The 26,161-nt window shown below is 37.7% G+C and overlaps 1 protein-coding gene across 3 annotated transcripts in view; it reads left to right on the top strand.

The window, feature by feature from the left end:
- The window catches only part of TBC1D14 (TBC1 domain family member 14), a 102,791-nt gene that overhangs the window by 10,219 nt on the left and 66,411 nt on the right, over positions 1-26,161 (top strand). For 2 of the 3 annotated variants that reach the window (XM_043971452.1, XM_043971450.1), the window contains exon 3: positions 23,848-23,968. In XM_043971452.1, the coding sequence (XP_043827387.1) occupies positions 23,848-23,968 (121 nt within the window). Of the gene's footprint in view, positions 1-14,218; positions 14,301-23,847; positions 23,969-26,161 lie in introns of those variants that run through there. The other variant, XM_043971453.1, reaches the window with a different exon arrangement.

The following is a 26,161-nucleotide window of genomic DNA, read 5'->3' on the forward strand; positions in this document are numbered from 1 at the left end:
ATCTTTTTAAAATGCATTATACACTTCCTCATTTCATTAAGCAGAATAAAATGAACATGGATTAAATAAACTTCTTTATAGCTCAAGGTATTAAGGGTAGATGGACCTCTGTTCCTAAACTAAGGGACCCCAACTGTTAGGGAAGCTGTGAATTTTTCTATCTTGTATGCTATGTCTGCATCATGTCTCATATTCTTATAGTCTTCCCCCAGTGGTCCTTCACTGTTGTTGCTTTCATCTTCTTTCTCATAAAACTTAGAACAAATTTGAAGGGTATCTCACATAACCAAACTAGTTTAATCAGAAACTTTAATTTACACCAGCCAGACCCATGGCTGACCTATTGCTGGGGAGTAACGTGGTTAAACTCTAGGTATTTTTCCTCAGTGCTCAGAGGGTTTGTGGTTTTTTTAAAAATTTGATAGAATTATTAAATTTTATAGCTCAAAAAGTTTTCAGAGTTTAATTCCACTTTCTTGTTTTACTGATGAAGGAAATGAGGCCCAAAGAAATTGAGTGGTTCTTGTACTTACCTTCAGATTTTGGGCTGTATTCCATGAGATTCAATTTTGTTAAAGCTTCTTAATAGGTTAAATGGGGTTTGCTCTATTTTCATATTCCTTTATTCTTATTCATAGATGTGAACTATTACTGTGGTATTTTGGAAAAAAGAATGTCTATTATCTTGATTTTACTATTAGTTATTAAAACATAATTCAGCAAAGGAGAAACAGATTTTGAAGCATTGGGTATATATTTATCTTAGTAAAATAATATTCACTGAATGTAAATTCTCGAATTAATATTCATACTGTTGTTATTTGTCATAGAATTAAAAACCCACACAATAGTTTCACTGCTGGTATTAGTCTGTATATTGTGAGGTTGAGATAATTACATTAGTTTTCCCTTTTAAAAGGAAATGCTTGCAGTATGATAATATTGCAGTAACAACAACAATAAAAAAGCACCAAACCAAAATACCTCCATCTTTTTTTTTAGGTTATTTCTTCTATTATCTATCTTGGAATCCTAGAGTGTTGAGATGCTCAACAAGAACATTTATTCCAAAGGTTTCCAGACTTAAAACTGGAATGGATCATCTAATCTTAGCCCCCCCCCCCCCCCCCGCCTTTTTTTTTTTTTTACCAGATGTGGAATGTGGAAATTGACTTGTCTAAGGTCGCATAAGTCATAACTATCCGAATTGGGACTTGAGCCACCCTCTCATTTTACAGAGGCTGGCAAAAATTAAGTGAATTGACTAAGGTGTTACAGTTGATGGGAGGGCTGGAATTGTCCTAGGATTCAAGAGTTCCAAATGTGAATATTTTTTCTATTATACTAGAAGGACTTCCCCTACTTAGGAGAGTTCTTTCCAAACTCTTAATTTTAAACTCAGATACCCTGCCCTTGCAGTAATGATCCACATTATTGTTGTACTTTTTGATTAGACTTTATGCTGATGGGAAATCTACTAGTAACTTAAAAAAACAAAACAAAAACAAAAAACAGACTTGGACTAGCCCAGGAGAAAAAAAGCTTAAATTTTTTTTAAAGTGTAGAATTAAAGGGCTAGGAATTGGACTTTTCTATAAAGTGAGGGCTTGAGTAGTTGTGACTGACAGGGAGTGAGTGTACAACATGCATTTTTTAGGATGAGTGATGGGATAAAGGTCAGAAATGAGCATTGTTAGAGCTGTGAGCTTACTGTGTCTGAACTATACTGGAACTCCTATGTTGCATTCACTACTTTAAGACTTAAAAGTGACGTTTCCCAAATTGTTCTTTGGAACCCGAGTACGATATGTATGGAGATTTGTGAGAATTTCAGTGCTGCTGATCACTTTTCCTTCCAAGATATTAAAGTTGGCATTGTTGTTGTTTGTCCTTTGTGCTCAGAGAAGACCGAAATGACATCACAATGTCAGGGTCTGTGTATGGTGTGTCTGATTCTGGCTGGTTGGACCAACCTGAACTTGGAAAACTCTATTGGAGTCCAGATGAACATTTGGAGTAGAGATGTCTCTAACTTTGGACATCTCGTGTTTCTTTTAAACCACTGCGATTCTGCTTTGCTCATAGAACACAGTGCCTTCTTTGATATGGGCACACCATGCTGGGAGGGCCTGTGCTAATAATCATAATCACTTACAAAGTTCTTCAGAGAGACCTCACTTCTTCTCACCACCATGTGAGCACCTGCCTTGTGTGAGTTCTCTAGAAAATAGCCTTTTGGACAGTTTTTGGCATTTGAACAAAGTGGCCAGCCCATTGGAGTTGCACTCTCTGCAGTAGGGTTTGAATGCTCGGCAGCTCAACTTGAGAAAGGACCTTAGTGTCTGAAATCTTATATTGCCAGGTGATCGTCAGACTCTTCCTAAGACGATTCAAATGGAAGCAGTTCACTTTTCTGGCATGGTGCTGGTAGACCATCCAGGTTTCACAGGCATGTGAACGATGAGGTTAGCACAGTGGCTCTGTAGACTTTGTTTGGTAGGCAGCCTAATACCTCTCCTCTCCATTCTTTTGGAGCCTCCCAAATGCTAGCTCTAGAAAGCATATACTGCCAATGTAAGAGAAGTTATCCACAGTGTTGGTTCCATGAATGGATGGTGTGGTGCCAGGTGGTGGAAACCCTGTTTTCTTGGTGTTAATTATGAGGCCAAATTAGCACAGACAGCAGAGAATTGATCCACACTCTGTTGCATGTCAGACTCAGAGGCTGCATTAAGTGCACAAAAAATTGTGTAGCAACTCTCCCTCCACTTTAGTCTTGGCTGTAGCCTTTTTAAGTTAAAAAAATCACTTTTGTTCAGTAGTTGACCTTGATGCTTTTTTTGTCCTCGTTGAAAGCATCTTACAACACTGGGGAAAACATCCTGTGCTTTTTAGCACAGGAGCAAGCACACAACCCTGCTTCACTCCAGTGGTGACTGAGAAAGCACAAGAGTGTTTGTCCATTATTCAGAACCCATGCAAGCACACTAACATGAAACTGGTGTACAATACTGATGAACCAGTTTTGCCGTGATCTTCCACAGGCCCTTATGACTGGCAGTATCGTAGGCCTTGGTTAGATTGATGAATGTTGTGTACAGACCTCTGTTCTGCTCCTGGCTTTTCTCCTGGATTTGTCAGGAAGCAAACACTATATTTCTGAAGCCACACTGCCTCTCAGGTAGATGAGCATCTTCCAGGTGAAAGATGAACCTATTAAGGAGGACTTTGGCAAGAACCTTGCCAAGGGACTAAAAGAAAGACCCTGCTGTGATTGTCACTAGACAACTTATTTCCTTTTCCTTGACATAGATGGACAGTTGAGGCGTCCTAGATCCCTCCCTTCCTGGAGAGTAACCTCCTTTTGCCATATAACCAGAAAGCTGTCCATCAGCTTTTGTATGAGCAATGGACCTCCTGCCTTATAGATCTCTGCTGCAATGAAATCAGCACACCAGGCACTTTCTCACACAAGAGGAACCTAATAGCATTCAAACCCTCTTCTTCAGTTGGAAATTCAGCTATGGGAGGGATAGATTTCAACCTGAGGTATATGGTCAATGGCTTCAGCATTGATTGATGATGGTCTGTTGAGAACACTATGGAAGTGTCAGCCTATCTCTCCAGTGTCATGTTCTTATCACTAATCAAGGCGACCCCATCAGCTCTGAGTAGTTGAGAAAGGTCTTTGATACCCTGAAGGCTATTTATGAGCCAATGTAAAACTGAATTTCATCTGCCTTCTTACTGAGCCAAGAATACTGAATCTCTCTAATCTTTGCTTCCACTTTACTCTTTTTGCGGGGTGTGTGTGGGGGGTGGGGTGGGGTGGGGCGGCAATGAGGGTTAAGTGACTTGCCCAGGGTCACATAGCTAGTAAGTGTCAAGTGTCTGAGGTCGCATTTGAACTAGGTCCTCCTGAATCCAGGGCAGGTGCTTTATCCACCGTGCCACCTAGCTGCCCCTGCACTTTAATTTTGATGGAGTTAAATCCTGCCTTAGAGATGGATGAACTATCCTGCTGTGTGATGCTGTAGAGTTCTCCTTTTTCATTTAGTTGCTTCTAAATTTCTCCATAATTTTCATCAAGCCAATATAAATGTTTGCAAATGTTCTGGCCTGGATGAGTAAATGTGATGATGTTATATACCTGATCTCTGAAAACTGCCCACTCCTTTTCTGCTCCACTGTTACCAACAGTATGCTGGCTTAGTTTTCCCTCCAAGTCAGTAACAAACTGTTCACACACAGGAGAATCGTACTAATCTCTTGATGTGTCTTTTGATAGTTGTTTTCCCTTTGGCCTGACACTTTTGTTGAATGATCATGTTTAGCTTGGAGAGGCTAAGTCTTACTGGCCCAGAACTCTGCACCACACATTGCCTTTGTCACTCCATAAATGTGTGTACATTCCATGAACCAGTGGTGAGTGGAATCATCTTCACAAAAGTTTTTGTATATGTCTTTGTGTTTTGGCTGCAACTGTACTCCAGCTATTGAATTCCTGTCCTCCTCAAATGCCACTTCTGGGAAGACCTCCTATATGATTGACCTTGGTAATGACCTCTCCCCTTAGATGTTGTCATGGAGCACTTTGCCTTTACCTGCCTTCTGCAGTTAGGTTTTATAGCTGTTTAAGTGTATTATTTTTCTTGACCACACTGTAAGTTCCATGGGGGCAGGGACAGTGTTTTATCTGAAATTTGTATCTCTCTTGGCACCTAATATAATCCTTTGCGTGTAGTAAACTGGGTATTCCAAATTGCTTGCCAGCATAATTGGGCCAATTCACAGCTCCACTAAAAGGGCATTGGCTTGCCCTTTTTTTAATCACAACCCCTCCAACACTGACTATTCCCATCTTTTGCTATCTTTGCCAACTTGCTGGATGTAAAGTAAAACCTCAAGAGTAGTTTTGATTTGTATTTTCTCATTTGAATCATTCTTTAACATAGTTGTTAATATTTGCAATTCTTATAAGAACTATTCTCATCCTTTGTTTTAATTTACATTTCTCTAAGTGATTTAGAAAGTTTTTTTCATATGACTAACTAGCTTTGATTTTTTCATCTGAAAACTGCCTATTCATATCCTTTGATCATTTATCAGTTGGGGAATGACTTGTATTCTTATAATTTTGACATGGTTCTCTATATATTTGAGAAATGAGGCCTTACTCAAACATACTTGCCATAAATATTATTTTCCAGCTTTCTCCTTTCCTTCTAATATTAGTTGCATTGGTTTTGTTTGTACAAAGACCTTTTACTATAATATAATCAAAATTATCCACTTTATATCTCTCAATTCTCTCTATCTCGTTTGATCATAAATGCTTCCTTGTCCATAGATATGACAAGTAAACTATTCCATACTCTCCCATTTTGCTATCACTTTTTATGTCTAAATTAGGTTTCCATTTTGACCTTAACTTGATATATGGTTGGTCTACCTAGTTTCTGCCAAAGATTTCCAGTTTTCCCAGCAGTTTGTATAATAGTGAGTTCTTGTCTCAAAAGCTTGGATCTTTGGGTTTATCAAACACTAGATTACAATGGTCTTTTATTCCTGTGTCTTGTGTACCCAATCTGTTTCACTGATCCACCCCTCTATTTCTTAGACAGTACCAGATAGATCTAATGATTATTGCTTTATAATACAGGTTGAAATCTGGTATGGCTAGGTCACCTTGCTTAACTTTTTTTTTTCATTAATTCACTGATAGTCTTGACCTTTTGTTCTTCCAGATGAATTCTGTTATTATTTTTCTAGCTTTATAATATTTCTTTTGGCAGTTTGGTATAGCAGAGTGTCAGTCTTAAAAGCTAACTTTCTCTACTTTCCTGTGCCGTCACTCTTACACACTGGGATATACACGTAATCTTTTTGTTTAAAGGTTTTTATTTTCTAAGCTAAAAGGTAAACCAAGTTTGATATCTTCGAATATTACATTTGCTTTTAGAGTAAAAAGGGAAAATAGTACAAGGAAAACACACACACACATATATATAAAATATGATAATCTAAATACCTTATGATGATTTTTGAGAATTGCAAGCTTTCATTTTTTTCTGCCTCATCTTGTGTAAATAGATAATAGAAATGACATTGTTACTGATTGTAATCATTTTACAAAGTTGTTTATATAACACAAAACGTTGGAAAAAGAGCCCAGAAACACCTTCACGAACATCTGACTGACTTTCTAAATGAAGAGATGGCTGCCAAAGACAGCAATGGATTAGAATACCTCATTCATAAAATCTTACAGAGAGGAACAGCAGATAGGGATAAGCAGTATGATCTCATAAAGTAAAATAACAAAAGCAAAGCGGTAGAGAATACAGCCAGTGTAAACAAAGCTTGGCAAGAAATCCAGCTAAGCAACACCAGTCTGGACATTTAAGTATGAAAACGAAGACAACAAAAAGAATTTTAAAAAATGTAAAAAATCATCATAGCACTGTTTATGCTATCGTGGACAGTGGAGTCACTACCCTAACATTTTCTGGGTTTGTTTAGGGGTAGGGAAAAGACTAAAAAAACCAAAGGGAAGGAAAATGTCCAATTTCACCAAAATTCATATTAAGTTGGTTTATGTGGGCAGTGACATAGTTGTGAGGGCATTGAAGGATAAAGATACAAGATATCTGAAAGAGAAGAGGAATATATCAAAGGCATGGGGGAAAATCAGGCTTTATTAATGCCCAAATAAGTCAGCCAAAAGAACATAACTACAAATCTTCCTATTCTTCAATTTTTACTAAATCTTAACAATTATCTAAACATGCATCGAGGACATCCCTAACTGAGGTTATAAAGGAACAAGTAGGCTTTCACAAGCAATAGCAACAATAAACCATGTTCTTAACAATTCACATTTGAATTAAAGCTATAGTGAATATAAGAACCGATTTGGCTAATTTTGTTGATTATGAAAAAGCATTTGATTGGAAAGAACAAAACACCTTAAAGGATCTCTTTTTAAGAGGGTATAGCTCCCATTGGAGCAGCTAGACGGTACACTGGGCTTGAAATCAGGAAGACTCAGCTTCATGAGTTCAAATCTGGCCGCTCTGTGACCCTGGGCATGTCACTTAACCCTGTTTGCTTCGGTTTCCTCATCTGTGAAAATGAGCTGGATAGGAAAGTTGGCAAACCACTTCAGTATCTTTTTTGCCCAGAAAACTCCAAACGGGGTCATAAAGAGACACAAAGAGTTGGATGTAACTGAAATGACTGACAATGGCAACATCTCCCATTCATACATCAGAATCATTCAAGATTGCCTTAAAATTTTATAACTACAGAAACAGCCATATTCTCTGACCTTCTGATGATAAATGCCAAGCAAAGAGTAGAATAGGAAGATGGAGGCTAGCTAGAGGTGTGCAGCCCCCTTACGGAGGTGACCTGCTAGAATCCATGTTGGAGAGATGCCCTGCTGATGGTGGGCTTCTTCTTTAGATTTCCTTAAGCACCAGAACATTGCAGACTCTCCTTCAAGAGTTCTGTAATAACTCAAAAGTTTGGCTCATCAACACAGGAAAAATCAGGTGGATAAGATTGTCTGTTGCCCAGACTGCACCACATATTTAGTTATGCAACCATTAGAGCTTTCCTATTGATTATGGTATTTGTCTGGGGCAGACAGTGAGCACATCTAGAAAATGAGCTGGGCTCAGAATGAAACGAGGGCCGAGGCAGCTGGATTGCCTTCAGGAAAGCTGAGATGTTACTTGAATGAGCCTAAGCTTCCTATGAAGGCAGAGGCCCATTTGTTCAATATCAACATTCTACCAGCCCTGCTATAAAAAGGAGAGAAAAACTAGAATAAGTCAGCAAAAACCAACTAAAACATCTAGTGTCTGGCAGCAGGTACAATATTCCATGCCTGTAGTCTGCTTCTTCAGCAGAAGAAAAGAGCTTCATTTTGTCTTCTCTGAGACTAGCTTAGGCCATTAACATTACACAGTGTTCGATTTAGTCCATTTCTTTTACTTCGTTTTGTTATTGTGAATATTGTTTTCCTAGATTGATTGTACTCCGCATTTATTCATGTACATTTCAGTGTGTTTCTCTGAATGCATCATAGTCATCATTTCTTACTGCACAATAATGTTCTTACATTTGTATACTGGGATTTGTTTAGTCATTCTCTACAGATGGGAACCTACATTGTTTTGGGGTTTTTTGTGGTGAAAAAATGTGCTGCTATGAATATTTTGATATGTATACATGGCCTTACTTCCTGTCTTTGATTTCCTTGGAGTTCATGCCTTTCAGGGCAAAAGGATATGCACATTTCAGTCACTTGTTGCATAATTCCAAACAATTAATTGATGCCAACAGTCTATTAGAGTGCTAGATTGCTCTTCAAGTTCATTAAACATTTTTATCCTATTTTTATCCTTTGTGCTCTGTGCCAAATTTCTGGGTATGAGGTATAGCCTAAGTTGTCTTGGTTTGCTTTTCTGTTGTTAGGCACGTTTTAGAGCAATTATTTGTGGATGCAATTCTTCTGAGAACTGTTTGTTTATATCTTTTTGTTGTATTAATTTTCTCTATATTTTAGATATGACTCTTAGAAATAGTCAGTGCTAGGATTTTTTTCCCCTTCTCATCCTAATTTTATTGATGTAAACATTTTTCAATTTTGTGTTGTTAAAATTGCCGGTTTTATCACCATTAACCTTTTCTGTATATTGTTTGGTTAAGAAATCTCCCCTGAGTCATACCTCCTTTCATTTTCCTCCATTTTTATATGATGTGATTTATTATACATTTAATCCATTTGGAACTTACTGTGGACTGATGACCTAAACTGTTTTTCTTTTTTCCTTTTCTGTTTTTTTTCAAGTACTTTATATTCTTGGGTTTTTGGAATACTGGGCAATTGACTTGTAATATTTTTTATTTTTGCTTATCTAGTTCTGCAGATCTACTTTTCCATATTTTAATTAATAGCAAATAGTTTTATTGTTTACTACTTTACAATGTGATTTGAGGTCTGAAAGTGCTACCCTTTTGTCCTTCCTAATTTTTGTTCAGTTTCACTTCTAGACCTTTTGTTTCTCCAGATTATTGGTATTAACTTTGAGAGAAAACCTTGTGTAAGTGGACAAAGAGCTGGACTTGGAGTCAGTAAGATCTGGATTCAAGTCCCACTTCTGACTCATATTGGCTGTGTTACCTTGGGCTAGTTACTTAACCTTATTGGTGCTTGCCCTGGGTAACTCTCAAAGACAGTAATCTACAGAGAAGGTCTTGTTCTTTGTTGGTAGAGGGAATTTCCTGACTCACATCATTGTATCAGTGAAGTCATGCACAGGGCCAAGGCCTAGGCCTTCTCCCTATGATTTGCCTAGTTCCATAAAGTAACTGATTGCTATAGCTCTACATATATAAATTAATTAAAGTAATATAATTTTTATTATGCCGACCTGGCCTAACTATGAATAATGAACATATTTTTCTTTCAAGAATATTTTGCATTTATGTAAGTCTTGAGTGTATCTTAGTAGATCATCTCTGTTATTTTGTGCATTTCAAAGTTATTTAGAAATTTCTTTCTCATTTCTAAAGGGATATTTAAGATGTGTCCCTAGTCAGCAGGGGATTCTTGCTATAATAGTACAGATATAGTTAATTCAACCATAGGTCCTAGGTTTTGTGAGAAAGTCCCAATTTCAAGAAAAAAACTTTTGAAGAATATGGTTGCCATAAATGTTGTCAATCTGGGAGGTGGTGTTTAAATGTGAGTAAATCACTGAATCTTTCTGTAGTTGGGAAATCTTGTGGTACTACTGGAATATATAATTTTATTAAAAACACTTTTTGTACAGCTATTCCTGTCCAATTCTTTTTTGTTTAAAATTTTAAAAATTATGAATATAATGAAAACTTCCAAAATGAGAACATTTCTATATACAATGTAGACCAGAAAGGGATTCTTTGTAAAATTACAAATCTGTTATACATCCATACTTGGCCACCTCTTGGCCCATTCAGTTGTATTATGGGTTCTGTTACCCTCTGCACCAAGATCATTAGTTTACATTTTATTACTTTTTAAAACATTTTTATCAATTTATCAACATGCTCTTGCCTCTATAAGTATAGGAGCTTTTTCATTTGGTGTCTTGCAGGTTTAATCAGTGAATCTTTACTCTGCCACTTACTATTTGTATGACCTTGGTGAGTCCCTTAACTTCACCGGGCTTCAGTTTCCTCAGCTATAAAAATGAGAGACTAGATGACCTCTGGGGCCCTGCTAGCTGTTAGTCTATCAGACTATTATCCACTTGAAGCTTGAAAGAATTTAGTTTTGGATATAGAAACTTTTAAAAAAATTAAAAAAAAACATTTGGGTGGGGCAATGAGGGTTAAGCAACTTGCCCAAGGTCGACACAGTGTCGAGTGTCTGAGGTCATATTTGAACTAGGCCCTCCTGAATCCAGGCCTGGTGCTTTATCCTCTGTGCCATCTAGCTGCCCCCTAGAAACTCTTTTAAAACTATTTTGATAAAGGAGGAGCAATGCCATTTTTATTTAATTCCTTTCCTCTCTCAAGTTATTCTGAAACATAGTAGTTGGCCTGGAAGTCAGACAAATATTTGTTATTTTTTAAAAATGTTCTCTAAGGGAGAACCCTCATTTAAGCTTTCAGTTAACAGCAAAATGCTGTGAGGTAACTAGCTTCTGGTCTTTGGTGTGCTGCCTGAGATCTTTAAACTTAAGTTGTCTGTAGACTAGGATTCATTATGTTCTCCGGTTTAAGGCAGAGAATGGACTAGATGATCTTTTGTGGTTCATTCTAATTCAGGGATTGATGATTCTCTTGTCTGTCTTGAATATTCTCTATTTTAAGCTCCTTAGATGTTTAGCAATGTCAGTATCTTTAGTAATATTTGTTAATCTCCACTCTTAGTACGCATGCTCATATTGTGAATAATGTAGATTGCAACAACAAGTGATCAAGTTCCTGTATATGTCAAGTAGGTTGAGTTTGTATCTCAGGGCTGAGCCTTAGCTATTTATTGATTGTGTGAATGAGTGGTCTTGACTTTGTTGTGACTCACTTTCTTCACCTGTAAAATGAAGGTATTAGAGAATACAAGTATGGTATAAAGACTGGATCTGGAGTCGGAGGTTTTGGTTTAAAATCCTGCCTCTGGAATTCTGTGTGACTTTGGAATCTCTTGGCCTCAGTTTCTTTCTTTTTTAAAAATTATTATTTAAAATTAATTTTATTTTCAACTTATGAAATAAAAAGCATTTCCATAACATAGTAGAATAATAAATGATTACACATGAAACTGCAAATCTATTATGTACAACTTGCTTTTACTTTTTTTTTTTGGTGGAGCAATGGGGGTTAAGTGACTTGCCCAGGGTCACACAGCTAGTAAGTGTCAAGTGTCTGAGGCTGGATTTGAATTCAGGTCCTCCTGAATTCAGGGCTGGTGCTTTATTCACTGCGCCACCTAGTTCCCCCTGCTATTCCTTTAAAAAATATAATAAAGTTATCATGCAACTTTTTTTCTTCACCTCCCCCCCCAGCCCTGCCTTAGAGACACCATTAGACACAAATGTATATATGTAATAGGCCTCAATTTCTTTATCTGTAAAATGATGGAATTGAATTAGATGATCTCTAAAAGATCTTTTAACTCCAAGCCCATCATCCTGACTAGATGATTTCTTAATTCCCTTTTAGCTTTAAGTCTGTTACCTTCAAAAGAAGTTGGACTATATCCTTGACTCTGTATATTCCACTTTTGATATTGCCTTTTATTTTGGCTAAGAGAAAGTCTCTAAACCCTCTCTTCATCACTACCTAATAAATCTGCTTAGTCATAAGCATGTTTGACATCACTCATATAACTTCGTTCCCCTTTACTCTGATTTTAAACATTTTTATTTTTAAACAGGGGAAAGGATGAGTTGAGCATGGATGCTTTCATTAGGCTTACCCATACTTAAGGAAGAATGACTTCTTCAGAAAAGGCAAAATTACTGCACTTGGGTCCCCTCAGGGTTCTGCCATCCATCAGGCATCTCTTCTGCTTACAGGAAGGCTGGTTTCAACCAGACTCTGTGTGTAAGATAGAAAAGGAGGGAGCGAGTAGAGCCTATGTATGTATTTGAAGGTTTACCTTTAGCATTTCCTTTCCTTTCAGGTTTCAGAAGTTTTCAGCAGGTTTCTTTTGGTAGGAGTGCTCATCAAGTCTCTTAGTTCCAGATCACAACTTTAGTCTCCCCATAGACTAAGCAGTCCAGGAAGGGAGCAGGTGACTGCTTTGGTTGTTCACAAGTTATAGGAAAGAGATAAAGTGGAAGAGTAACATTGATGAACTATGCTGGCTTTCATTGTGAAATGACAGATTGCAGGAGCTATACCAGGAGCTAACTGTGCAGCATGCAGTGATGATCTAGGTTCTATAACATAATTCTGCTGTACTGATTTTTTTTCCTCTCTGAGCATAATGGGTTGACCACTTGGAGCAAAATATCCTGGAACTGTGCTAAGGGAAAAGTTGCCCTGACTGAAAAGTTGATTGGTTTCAATGTGTCTGAATAGTTCCCGTTGACATGAAAGGAAATAAATGTAATCAAAGGTTGACTACATATATCTCTATTCATTTATATGTATTAGAAATGTTTGAATTGGGGCAGCTAGGTGGTGCAGTGGATAGAGCACCAGCCCTGGAGTTAGGACTACCTGAGTTCAAATTCGGCCTCAGACACTTAACACTTACTAGCTGTGTGACCCTGGGCAAGTCACTTAACCCCAGTTGCCTCACTAAAAAAAAAAAAAAGTTTGAATTTACATAAAATGAACTTTAATGAATTATTTAAAGATCTGGATATAGTAATCAGAACATCCAAAATTTAATGAGATTGTCAGAAGATTAACTATATTACTGAAGGTCCAGACTTTTTTCCTAACAAGATAAATTGGTTTATTAAAGTAATTTTATTGTCTTTTCTTTGAGTACTTATTATAGGTTTTATAGAAATTCCAAAAAAGTTAATATTAAATTGATATGAATTTATAGGCTCTATAAAAAAACAAGTAGATGAATATTTTACCCTTTATTTCTAGAATTGAGAGTAGAGCGCGCTATTTCTTTTTTTCTAGGCAGTGTAACTTGGCTTCTCATTTGTATAGGATTTTTCTGATCATTCACTTAACCACTTAAAAAGGTCATGTAACCATCAGTATTTTTTTGCTGCTTGTTGCCTTCTTGTCCAGTGGGACAATAGCAGATGGAAAATAGTTAGCAGTTACTTATTTTTAGTAAAATGAGTGTCGTAAAATTATATAACCATTTTCCTTCTCTCTCTTGCCTTTGGTTTCCTCACAAAAGCACAACTGAAATAACTTTAAATGTGAATGTTTGAGGGAGGTTGGGAGAACAGGGAGAGGGCTTATTTAGTCAGTGCCCTTCTCAGTTCTTGGCAGACCTGTTAGATTACATAATAATTATTGAAATTTCAATGACATACCAGTTGAGGAAAAATGGAAGTATATTTCAAGATCATTTAAATTATTATATTTTAAAGATCCTCTATGAACAATCAAATTTTGCCATTATTCTAAGTGGAAAACTTTTGTAACTTTCTGTGGGTTTAGAATAGATCAGTCAAGTTAGTGTTATACTGATATTAAGGTCATGAATTGTTTTCATAAATGTGCCTTAATGGACAAGGATTATTCTCCCATACAACAATGCAATGTATTCTTTTGGAAATAGAAAATTAAAATACATAACAACATAAATTTAATATAATATAAATGTAATTATACTGATATAAATTTAAAGCAGAAATTTTTTTTTTACTAATACATAAAAATCCACATTGAAATTTGTGAAAGTTGGACTGTGAGATTTATTCCTAGAACTCTTTGAGTTTGTATGGAAGAGTTCAGAATGCAGTTCTGTTTGTGACCAAAGTGAACCCGTGTTTATGAACCAGTTTCAGTGGGTGTGTACAGCTCTACCTGACTTGTGGCTCAGCCCCTCCCTTTGATTAATGTAAAGTAAGCTTCCGTCCTCTCTATTTACCGGGAGGAAGAGGCTAGTTTATTCAACTGTCAACACCTTAACTTTCAGGCAGGTTTATGAAGTGGCAGCTTTAAACTCAAGTAGCTGGTTTTTCTTTGGATGGTGACCCTGAAGGACTTGGCAAGAATGTCCAGTGCAGAGTGCAAGATTTCGGGCAGTTGGCTTTTTATATCTGCGTTGTTACAGTAGAAGCTATGGCCGCCTCACCTTTACTCCTGTTAATGGACAGGTTTGTTGTTGTTGCAAACTTAAACATCTTTTTTTTCCTGAACTTCTTTGATAATTGGTAATATGTTTAGACAGAGGTATATAAAATAAGTTTTCAAATGAGGCTTAAGGTCATGGGGAAGAAATACTTAAATGGGTTGAATGCAGCATTATTGTTATATGAACTTGGAAAAAAACTTTTTAAATAGGTGTAACTGTCGCCTTGCTTGTGTTTAATAAGGGTGTAAAGTTTTTCATTGTGAGCTGCTTACTTGTTAATTTTTGAAATGGATTCTTGCCCCCCACCCCCCAGACTTTATAGTTCTTCCGTAGTTGTTTGTGAGAAACTGTGGACTCCTACAGTTGTGATTGAATAGGGTCGTAAAACCTTTGTCTTCCTCACTGCTTCGTTTCCCTTGGAAAAGAGAAACTTCATTACGGAAACTATTTACTTAGGGAATACGGGCTCTGATTTTCTCTTTTCCTGCAGGAATTCTTTATTTCCTTCTTCTCTTCGAGTAAGTGTGTAGGAAGATAGTAAGGATTACAAATATCTTTGGGGACTAGATTCAAGAGTCCAGAAGGTCCTGGGAAGTACAAGAGACTTAACTACCCATATTTCCTACCCCACCTTCACTCCCCCCACACACTTTATTTTTTAATCTTGGGTGAAGGTTGGTAGCATTGATTTGGAAACAGTCTGTCAAATAGGCTTCTTAGAAAAGATTTAAAAAATATTGTATTGCGCCTTACCCCACCAAAACAAACTGAAAAAACAAACAGTTAAACAAGAAAAGAGAATTTTGATTTTCCCTTGGAGAACAGAAGAGTTCTCAGGTGAGATTTGGAGTTAGATTTATGGAATTTTAAGTTGTTTTTTTTTTCTTTGTCCCATGCCTCAGTTGCATAGACATTTTCACTGCCTGATCACAGAGGAGAAAAGGTTGAAGAAATCCCAAGTAATGATTAAAGTATTGTTATCAAGTGAGTTTAAATATAGTGTATGTTTTAGAGTAGGAATTTGGAGAATTTCTGTGTTAATGACCCTTGGAAACTATAACTTCCCAGCTCCAAGTCACCTGCATTTTGGTGACTTGTGAAACCTGTTTACCCAGATAGGGAGATTACTAATACTTTAGTTTAACCCTTCCTTCTGTGTTTGCTTTATTTTGCTATACTGCAGTAATAGTGAGAAAATCCTGGCATGAGTAAGTAGGGCTGTAGCTTTGCTGTTTAGAAGCCCCTAAAGTGTTCCAGCTTTTTGTCAATGATTGCAATGGTCTGGAGCATGCCCTTAATCCTGTTTCCTTGTTTGTAAAAGGAGAGAGTTGGAGACTCAATGACCTAATGTTCCTTCTACCTCTAGATTGATTGTCCTGGGAACCTATAACTGCTGTGAGGATCAGCGCTTTGTTTTGTATTGATACTGACCATCTGATAAAATAGTTCTGACTGACTCTTTATGTGCAGCTTGTGACTTTTAATGGATCAATCAGGAGACAAACGGCAATGAAGCAATCTTGTATTAGTCTATTAGGCTACTTGGTTTGGTGACCTTGTGAATACAGTCACTTCCATCAGTGGAACAGGACACAGTACACTCTGGCCTTCTTTTCTTGGGATTTGTATCCATGTCCTGCTATGAATCCTGCATGGAGGAGTTTCCAGTGTGCTAGAGGCCTGATGAGCCCTTGGTGTTCTGCCTACTTTGTGGCACACTCTTTTTAGTCTTATAAGTCCTTTGATAATATCTCTTATTCTGCTTCTGCTGTACAAATCATTGTTAATAATTGATAGTAGCTGAATTATACCTGTATGCTCTATTTTTTTCCCCTTTCTGTAAGGCTGTGTCCAGAAATGGTGAGATATATGGTAGTGCATTCTTTTCAGATCCACTCTTGCTTCCCGTGATGAGAGTATAGCCCATGTTTACTAAGCAGAATGACATTCTAGTATATGCAGCTTTCATTTTTGTCTAAATAACTAATGTTTTATCATGTCTCATGTTCAGCTTCCTGGTGTGTTAATTTGTGATTATATTTGATTTGAATGTAAGTCATGTGGTCCAGCATCCTATGTGACCTCTCTCATGTCATTCCCACAAGCACTTCATCCACTTTTTTTTTTTTGGTTGGAGCAGTGGGAGTTAAGTGACTTGCTCAGGGTCACACAGTGTCAAGTGTCTGAGGTCGGATTTGAACTCAGGTCCTCCTGAATCCAGGGCTGGTGCTTTATCCACTGCGCCACCTAGCTGCCCCACTTCATCCACTTCTAACAGAATTAAAGAGTATTTTTAAAGTGTCTTTTGTATGTCTGGGGCTGGCACAGGCCTGAGAATTCAGAGGAAAAATGTGAGTTTGCTTTCCAAGAGCTAACATTCTACTGGGAAGAGACAACATGTACAAAGGTTAAGTATATTAAAAAATTAATGCAAAACAAATGGGAGTGCATTATGACTTTGTTAATAAGGAAAGGCCTCTTGTAGGATATGGCACTTGAGCCAAGCCTGGAAGGGAACTAGGGATTCCAAGAGTCAGAGATGAGGAAGAAGAATATTCTAGGAATGGGGTGTGGCCTTGGGCAAGTGCTGGGAAGAGAGCTTTGGGTAGATCAATTGGGCTGTAATGTAGAGTTGCCTCTAAGGGGGTTAATATGAAATCAGCCTGGAAAGATTGCTTGGCATCAGGTGGTAAAGGGCATTTAATGCTAAATTGAAGGAAGGAAAGGGAAGAGGAAAGAAAGAAAGAAGTATTTATTGGGGCAGCTAGGTGGTGCAGTGGATAAAGTACCAGCCCTGGATTCAGGAGGACCTAAGTTCAAATGTGGCCTCAGACACTTAACACTTACTAGCTGTTTGACCCTGGACAAGTCACTTAACCCCCATTGCCCTAAAAAAAAAAAAAAAAAGCATATTAAACAGCTGTGTGTTCTAGTCTCTGTGATAAGTGTTTTATATCACATTTGAGCCTTACAATAACCCTGGAAGATAGTGGCTATTACATTTTACATCACAGAGAAGGGTACTAAGACAGTTTAATTAACTTGCCCAGGGACACACAGCAAATAAGTATCTGAAGCTGGATTTGCTTTTAGGTCTTCTGGGCTCTAGCCTCAGTGCTCTACCTAACCTCGCTGTCTCCACTGAAGAGAGACCATTTGTTACTTGCTAAGGTAGCCTGTTTTTCTTTTGGACATCCTAATTGTTCACAAGTTGTGCTGTTGCACATCAAGTTTCAATTAGCCCCTTTTCACCTTCTACTGATCGCACCTAGTTTTGCTCCCTGAGTCCAAGAAGAACAAATTGAAACCTTCTAGAGGCAGTTGGGTTGTGTAGTGGATAGAGCGCTGAGCCTGGAGTTAGAAAGCCCTGAGTTCAAATTTGGCCTCAGACACTTATTATTAGGTGTGCCATTCTGGGCAAATCACTTGGCCTCTCTTTGCCTCAGTTTTCCTCAACTATAAAAATGGGGATAATAATAGCATAGGTTGTTGTGAGGATCAAATGAGATAATGTTTGTGAAGTGTTTACCAGAATGCCTGGCACATAGTAGGTGCTTAATAAATGCTCATTCCGGTGTTCCTTTCCCCTCTGTCTTTGTTACAGCCCTTCTGGTCCTGAAGATAGCTATCGTATTTTACTACCCACCTTTCCAGGCTCCATATCCTCAGTTTCTTCAGCCATTACTTACATGACATGAGCCCAGTGCCCTTCACCATCCTTGTTGCCTTCCCAGAAACACTTAAGCTTATCAGTGTTCTTCATAAAATGTTTCCTTTCCACCGGAGGTCTTAAGTGACCCCACAAGGAGATGTTAGCTATTGTTATTTTCCTTGCATACTGGGTGACCACAGGCTTCAGCTTCAGGTGATAAATACTGTTACTACAATTTCAGGGCTTGAATTTGAAGGGCTGGAATGTGGAGGACTGATTCAACTTATTCTGCTTAACTCCACTGGGAGCAATGTCAAAACAAGTCTATGAGCATTCCGTGTCTCCTGTGCAAAGGCACTGTGTGAAGTGCTGGGGATACAAAGAAAGGCAAAAAATAGTCCCTGATTTCAGGGAACTTAGAGTGTAATAAAATAACTTTGTACAATCCAGTGATATACGGGATAAATTGTAGATGATCTCAGAGGGAAGGCACTGAGATTAGGGGGGACTGAGAAAAGCTTCTTGCAGCAGTTGGGGTTTCGCTGAGACTTGAGAAAGCTAGAGAAGCCAGGAGACAGACGTGAGGGAGGGAGTTCCAGGCACAGCAGAGAGCAAATGAAAAAGTGCCCCGATCAGGAAATGGAGTATCTTGTCTGAGGAACAGCTGGGGGGCCAGTTTCACTGGATCAGAGAGTACATGGAGGGAAGGAAGCAAGGTAGAAGATCAGGGAGGTGGGGAGGGGCCAGGTTTTGAAGAACTTCAAAGGGCAGGCCATGATGTATTTGATGATGGAAGAAAATAGGGAGTTACAGTTGTTTATTGATTTGGGTAGTGACATGGAAATGTGCTTTTAAGGAAAATCAGTTTGGTAGCTAAGTGGAGAATGGACTGAAATGGGTAGAAACTTGAGACAGGGAGATCAGCCACCAAGCTATGGTAACTTCTTGTGAGGTTTGAGGACTGCACAAGGTGAGGTTCCAGGGTGATGGGAGTATCAGAGGAGAAGAGACAGAAAGGAGAAATGTACCAAGGTAGAAATGATAGGACTTGGGAACTTGTTGGATGGAGGAAGGGGGGAATTCAGTGAGAGAGTGTTAGGAGTCAGGGATGACGCCTAGGTTACAAACCTGGATGTTGGGAAGATGGTGGTACTCTCAACAGCAATGGGGAAGTTAGGAAGGGGGCAAGTTTTGGGGAAAGATAATGAGTTCCATCCACAGGGAGTGCAGGGGGGGGATTGGAAAAACAAATATTCATGCTTGATATTAGAAAAAACAGCCTAACAATTAGAAGTATCCCAAAATGTAATGGACTGCCTCAGAAAGTAGTAGGTTCTGCTTCTCTTAAGGCCTTCGAGCAAAGGCTGGGTGATCGCTTGTTGTGTGCATCAGAAGGGTGACTTTTTTTTAGATATAGGTAGGACTAGACAACCTCTGAGGTCCCTTCCAACTCTGAAATTATGTGATTCTGTAGTTAGTGGCTAATAAAAAAAATCTTTCCTTATTTGAAAGGCAAATGTGAGCATAGATTATTTATATGATTTCCTACAACGTCAGAAAACTGTAAAGGACCACAGAGTAGTTTAAACTGTACCTGAAAAATACAACAACCCATTAGAATAGTCACATAACTTCCTCTTGATGACTTCTAGTGATGGAGAGAGCATTACCTCCCTGGGCAGCCCATTTCATTTTTGTAGTCTTCATGGTTTTTTAGATAGAGCCTTGTAGACTTTTCTGATGATTTGACCAATGAGTAAACTGGGAATATGACATAGTTTGGGAAGACTATTCTTTTATTTTGTATGGGGGGGGGTAGATTTTCTTCCTCAAGAGTCCTGGCTGTTGAAATACTATTGAAGTTTATTGAGTGACTATAATATGACTTCTAAACCACAAACTTTTTCTGGCTTTCCTAGGATGAAATCTTCAGTATGAGACATCAACTTTAACGTTTTAAATTGTAACTGGCATCATTAAAAAAAACTTTTAAAATAAATGACCTGACATGTTTTAAATGCCCATTAAGATGGAAATATATTTAAATGTTTTTCAGATCTATATTTTTTCTTTTTAGACATGATACACTTTATCTAAAGAAATGAAATTTTAGTTCTTTCTATTTGAAGGCATTGCTTATCTAACGAGTTATTTTAGGACTTTTCTTTATATTTGCTGTCTTTGATAGAATAATCAAGTAAATATCATTGGAAAAATTCACATTAAAACAATTCTGAAGTACTGTCTCACATCCATCAGATTGGCAAAAATTGACCAAAAAAAAGGAAAATGATAGTTGCAGGAAGGGCTGTGATAAAACAGGTTAACACACTGTTGGTGAATTGTGAACTGGGCTAATCATTCTGGAAAATAATTAGGAATTATGCCCCCAAACTATTAAACACTGTATATACTTTGACCCAGTGATACTGCTATTAGGTCTAGACCCCAAAAAGATCAAAGAAAAGGGAAAAAGACGCAGATGGACATTTTGTGGTGGCAAATAATTGAAACTGAATGGAATATCCATCAATTAGAATGTCTGAATAAGTTATGGTATATGAATGTAATGGAATACAATTGTTCCTTAAGAAATGATGAGAGGGATAGGTTCAGAGAAATCCAGTAATATTTTCTGACTTAATGGACAGATCATCAATTTTGTTTTACAATAACAGCACCATTGTAAAGACAAACAACTTTGAGAGACTTAGAAATTCTTATCAGCAAAATGATCAGTCTCAATTCCAGAGCACTGCCCACCTCCAGATAGAGGTTATGGATTCAGAGTGAAGACTGAAGTACAGACACACACACACACACATACATATGTTGTACATACGATCATTTTCCTTTCTTTGATCTCTTTGGTCTAGAAGTGGTATCTCTGGGTCACAGGGTAAACACAATTTAGTGACATTTTTGAGCATAGTTCCAAATTGCCTTTGTTTCTAGCTCCAACAAAAATGCATCAATGTGCCTTTCAGAAGCTCCTCTCACTTTTGTTATTTTCCTTTGTTGTCATCTTTATTTATCTGGTGGGTGTGACATAGGACATCAGAGTTGCTTTGATATGAATTTCTCTGATTATTAGTGATTTGGAGCATTTTACATATGGCTGTTGATGGCTTGGATGTCTTCTTCAGAGAATGGCTTGTTCACATCCTTTTCAATTTATCAGTTAGGGAATGGTCTGAGTCAATTTTAACTTGTCTTTCTCTCTCCAGCAGGTGTTAAGATTCAACAATTTCCTAAACATTTTAATGATTTGCAGTCTTTGTTACAACTGCCTTCTCTTTTCTTTTCTTTTTTTTTTCCTACCACAATACTTCAGGCTCTCATTATCTGTCTTCTGGACAGTTAGAATAGCTTTTTAACCCATCTCCCCACCTCCATGTCTTCCCTCCTTCTCTTCTCTTGCTGCCAGATTTAATCTTCTTAAAGTCTGGCTCTGATTCTGCCCCCCACCTCCACTCCACTGTTCAGCTTTTACTGGGAAAGAGCATTACTACTGCCACCATATAAACTCCTAACTGATTTCTTGACCCCACTGGAATCAGCTTGTAATGGAGAGAATAGCATGGAAGATGAAACTTTCTACTTGATTTTTTTTTAAGAATTGGAAGATAATTTAGAGGGCATCTATGTCAGTCTCCTCATTTCACAGATATGGAAACTGAAACCCAGACTGCCACAGGTAGTAAGGGACAAAACTGGCATTTGAATCCAAACCCTCTGATGTTAAAGCACTGTTCCCACTGTGCCACTCTGATGTCAAAGGTAGGACCGGCTGTGCCTGGTTGGGTGTACAAGATTGTTCATAGACCAACTGGAGCTGACAAATTGATGCCACTTTCTGTCAGATTTGCTATTCTTTTTTTGGGGGGTGGGGTGGGGCACTTGGGGTTAAGTGACTTGCCCAGGGTCACACAGCTAGTAAGTGTTAAGTGTCTGAGGCCGGATTTGAACTCAGGTCCTCCTGACTCCAGGGCCAGTGCTCTCTCCACTGCGCCACCTAGCTGCCCTCTAAAATTTGCTATTCTGATCCATAATTTTTATTATTTTATTATTTTTGGTAATTGAACAATTGTAGCCTTCTTCCTGGCTGCTAGGTGGCACTGTACATAGAGTGCTGGGCCTGGAGTCAGGGAGACCTGGCCTCAGACATTCACTATGTTTGTGACCCTGGACAAAGTATGTTTGCCTCAGTTTCCTCATCTGTAAAATGAGCTGAAGAAGGTAATGGCAAACCACGCCAGTATCTCAGCCAAAAAAAACCCCAAATGGGGTCAGAAAGAACTGGACAGGACTGAAAAATGACTGAACAACAAGCCTTATTCCTTGGGGCCCCTTGACTCATTGCTGAGTTGTACTTGTTTTCACTTTCAGACATTGGATTTCTAGCTTTAATCATTAGCTCACTCTGCTTTTGCTTGGTTCTTGATGTTACATTTTGCCCATTTGATTCCATTTTTGGTTTAATAGTTTTTCTTTGTCATAAGGAAGAGTTCACCCTGAATAGGGATGAGTGGGTGGGGAAATGGCTGTGATACAAGGATATGTCATCAATAAAATGTATTTAAAGAAATAAAAATGGTTAATAGTGAGCTAGAAATAAACCTTCAATCTCAAATATTTCATGACTGGGAGAAAGGGAAAATAATTATATAGCAAGTTTTTGTGTTATGTTTACAAATGAGTTTTGCATAATACTAGATGAATACTTAGAAAACGGCTTACTGGAATGTTCCTCCTATAAGATTGAAGGGAAAAAATTGAAAGAGCAAGGAAAAAAGAAGCGAGGCCTTAATTTTGAAAGTCTTTTCCAAAGCTTTTCCCCTGGTTTTCAGCCTACCCAGCCTCAAGTTTTAAATTGAACTCCTCTAGCATCTGTAACTCTTAGAAGTCAAACAAGTTGGGTTACTAGAAAAAAGAAACACAACTCAGATCATTTTATGTAAATTTAAATAGAAATTGCCTGCAGTAGCTATTCCAGTAAATTATTTCTGGAATATAATCAAGGAGGTTGGGAAGATAAAGTGAAAACATTTGTTTTATTTTGCTATAGAAATTGTCAAAATAGGGCAATGTATTATGGTAATTTTATATTGAGAGTGGAGATAATTTGCTGTGTTTGTTTAGGTATTCTGTTTATTATTTCTACTGAAGAATATTTCATTTAGAAATTCTCTTAGCAGTACCTCTCTCGTGCTTGAAAAATTGCCAAGAAATATGCATTTATCTTGCTAGAAGTGTTACTTATGATAAATTACAGAGACAGAATTAAATCAGTGTAACAGATTTTCCTAGAATAAATGGTAGAGTACTATAGTTAGTACTGTAAAATTAACATTGTGTTTATTTTTGTTTGAATATTGCTTTTCTATGCACACACCTATACTTTATATATTTTATTATAAACTTAATAACAATCAACCACAAAGATCAATTTTATAAAATACAAGTGAAAATATTATATGACAGAGTATTGTAGAGTCTCATGAATTAATAAAAAAGGAAAAAAATACTTTTTTGGGATCCTCTTCCTGGTTCATTTGCAGTTGTACTTTTAGCTTTGTTTTCTGGTTTGTTTGGGTTTTTTTGCATTTAAGTTTTTTTGGTGTTTTTTTTTTTTTTTCTGGTGGGCCAATGAGGGTTAAGTGACTTGCCCAGGGTCACACAGCTAGTGTCAAGTGTCTCAGGCCAGATTTGAACTCAGGTCCTCCTGAATCCAGGCCCGGTGCTTTATCAACTGCACCACCTAGCTGCCCCCTTTGCGTTTAAGTTTTAAAATCGATTTCAATGTAATTTAATTTACATAGTATACTATTTTTATGATAGAGGAAAGAGAACTGTCCCTTCAGTGTTCATAGTCAATGCCTAATAATTACCTTATCTTTATATTTTCTTTTTGCAGGAATTTGTTTGCTAGGAAGCAAAATTCAAGACTTGACACACACAGTGACTTGGGATGGAAGCTGTTTGGAAAAGTGCCACTTCGAGAGAATTCTCAGAAAGATTCCAAGAGAACACAAAAGGTATGGCCACTAGACTAAAGCACAAACCACCTGTGATGTATACAGTATATTTATAAAGCTTGAACAAGTAATGCAGTATTGCATAAAAAAATTGCGTGCTAACTTCTTTTTTTTGTTTTTTTGTTTTTTTGTTGGTTTTTTTTTTAGTGAGGCAATTGGGGTTAAGTGACTTGCCCAGGGTCACACAGCTAGTAAGTGTAAAGTGTCTGAGGCCGGATTTGAACTCAGGTCCTCCTGACTCCAGGGCCGGTGCTCCATCTACTGCGCCACCTAGCTGCCCTGCGTGCTAACTTCTTAAAAAAGTTAAATATATATATATATACACACATATATATATGTATATGTATGTATGTATATATATATGTTTAGAATATGGGTGGCCTTATTTTCATTTCTTTTCCATTTCTCATTATGGAGACTTTCCATCATGTACTTCTTCTAGATACAAGCTCCTCCATTTGTCAGGCAGTGTAAAGTGATATTAGTCTAGCAAGATAGTTAGACTGTAAGCTTACAGTCTAACTATCTTGCTAGACTAATATCACATTACTCCCCCTGAGGACCTCAGTTCAGTCAGGGTGCTCTATTTGTTATACATAGGACATGACATTCCATCTCCTGCCTTTATGTCAGGGATGCTTTTCCTTTTTCACCTTTGCCTCATGGAGATTTTGTCTCTATTGAAAGCTCATTTCTGGTTTCACTTAACTGTACTTTCACTTCTTTTGTTTTTGTTTTTGTTTTGTTTTTGTGGGGCAGTGAGGGTTAAGTGACTTGCCCAGGGTCACACAGCTAGTATGTGTCAAGTATCTGAGGCCAGATTTGAACTCAGGTCCTCCTGAATCTAGGGCTGGTGCTTTATCCACTGTGCCACCTAGCTTCCCCCCCACTCTCACTTACTTCTTGATTCCAAGTTTATGCCAAATTACTTTGAAGTGCTCTTGAAATATTATTGACTTACTTGAGATCATGTACTCTCTTCCCTCCTACTTATAATGTAAGCTCCTTGAGGGCAGGGACTTTTTTGTGTTTGTACCTTCAGAGCCTTGCACATAGTAGGTGTTTTAACACTAGAAGGACCAGAACTTATGAACACCTCAAAACAATCAAGTTGTGTCAATTGACACTGCATTTTTTTATCCATCAAGCCTAGAACATAGAGGAGGATTAAAATTTTAATTCAGAGTAAAATTATAATAACTTTGCATCAGTTGACAAGCTTGACTCTTCTGTTGTTAATGAGTATTTGTTAAATTGTGTTGACTTTTCATCAACTATGGGATGTTTAGGTTATTTCTAAATCTTTGATGTGCAAATAATGTTGGCATATCTTCTTCCTTATGCATGTTATACGTGCATGTATAACATATATGTATTGCTATCTCTCTGTCTCTGGCACATGGGAGAGGGCATTGTATTGGGAATCAGAAGAGTGGGATCTGAGTCCTCGATCTCCTATTCCTTGTGTGACCTTGGATAAATCACTTTATCTCCCTAGGCCTCAGTTTCTTCACTGGTTAAAAATGAAAGGACGGGGTTGCACTAGACAACTCCTAAGCTCCAAACCTGTGATCCTCTTATCCTTTTTTTCTTTATAATACTCACATTTATTGAAAATAATGGGACTCAGGTAAAAAGCATATTTTTTCTTCAGGCTTCGTAATGTTGCCTGAATAATTTTGTCTTTCCCATTTATCCTTATCTTCAAAACATGAAAATGAATTATGGCCTTTAACTTAAAGGTAGCACATGATTGATCAGCACAGCTAATTATGTGGTGATGCAGTCTTGCAGTGAAAGAATACCATCTGGCTTGAAGTGTTTGTAAGAAAAGAATGTAATTATACCTGCTTTAGTTATCCTATCCTGCTCGTGACCTAGTTTGTCTTGCTTTGTTTCCTCTCCTGTCTTCCATGTTCTGAGTTAGTAGGGACAGAGGAGGAGGGTTAGAGTCGTTTTGTGATTTTACATTCTAGGCATCAGTACAGGTGCAGTTTCATCTACTATGAAAGCATAACTGAAAAGTTTACAAAGTGTGTGTGCTTTTCTTCCTTCCACTGTTGATGTTCATCATTCACAAAACTTTTGAGTCTTTAAAATGTACTTCTGTGAAGCAGATGGAAACTTATAAGAATAACATTTTGAACTAATAACATCAAATTATTAACTTAAGATGCCCTAGAAAATTTGGTG

Source organism: Dromiciops gliroides, chromosome 6 (assembly GCF_019393635.1).
Source record: "Dromiciops gliroides isolate mDroGli1 chromosome 6, mDroGli1.pri, whole genome shotgun sequence".
In the NCBI taxonomy this organism is placed as follows: domain Eukaryota; kingdom Metazoa; phylum Chordata; class Mammalia; order Microbiotheria; family Microbiotheriidae; genus Dromiciops; species Dromiciops gliroides.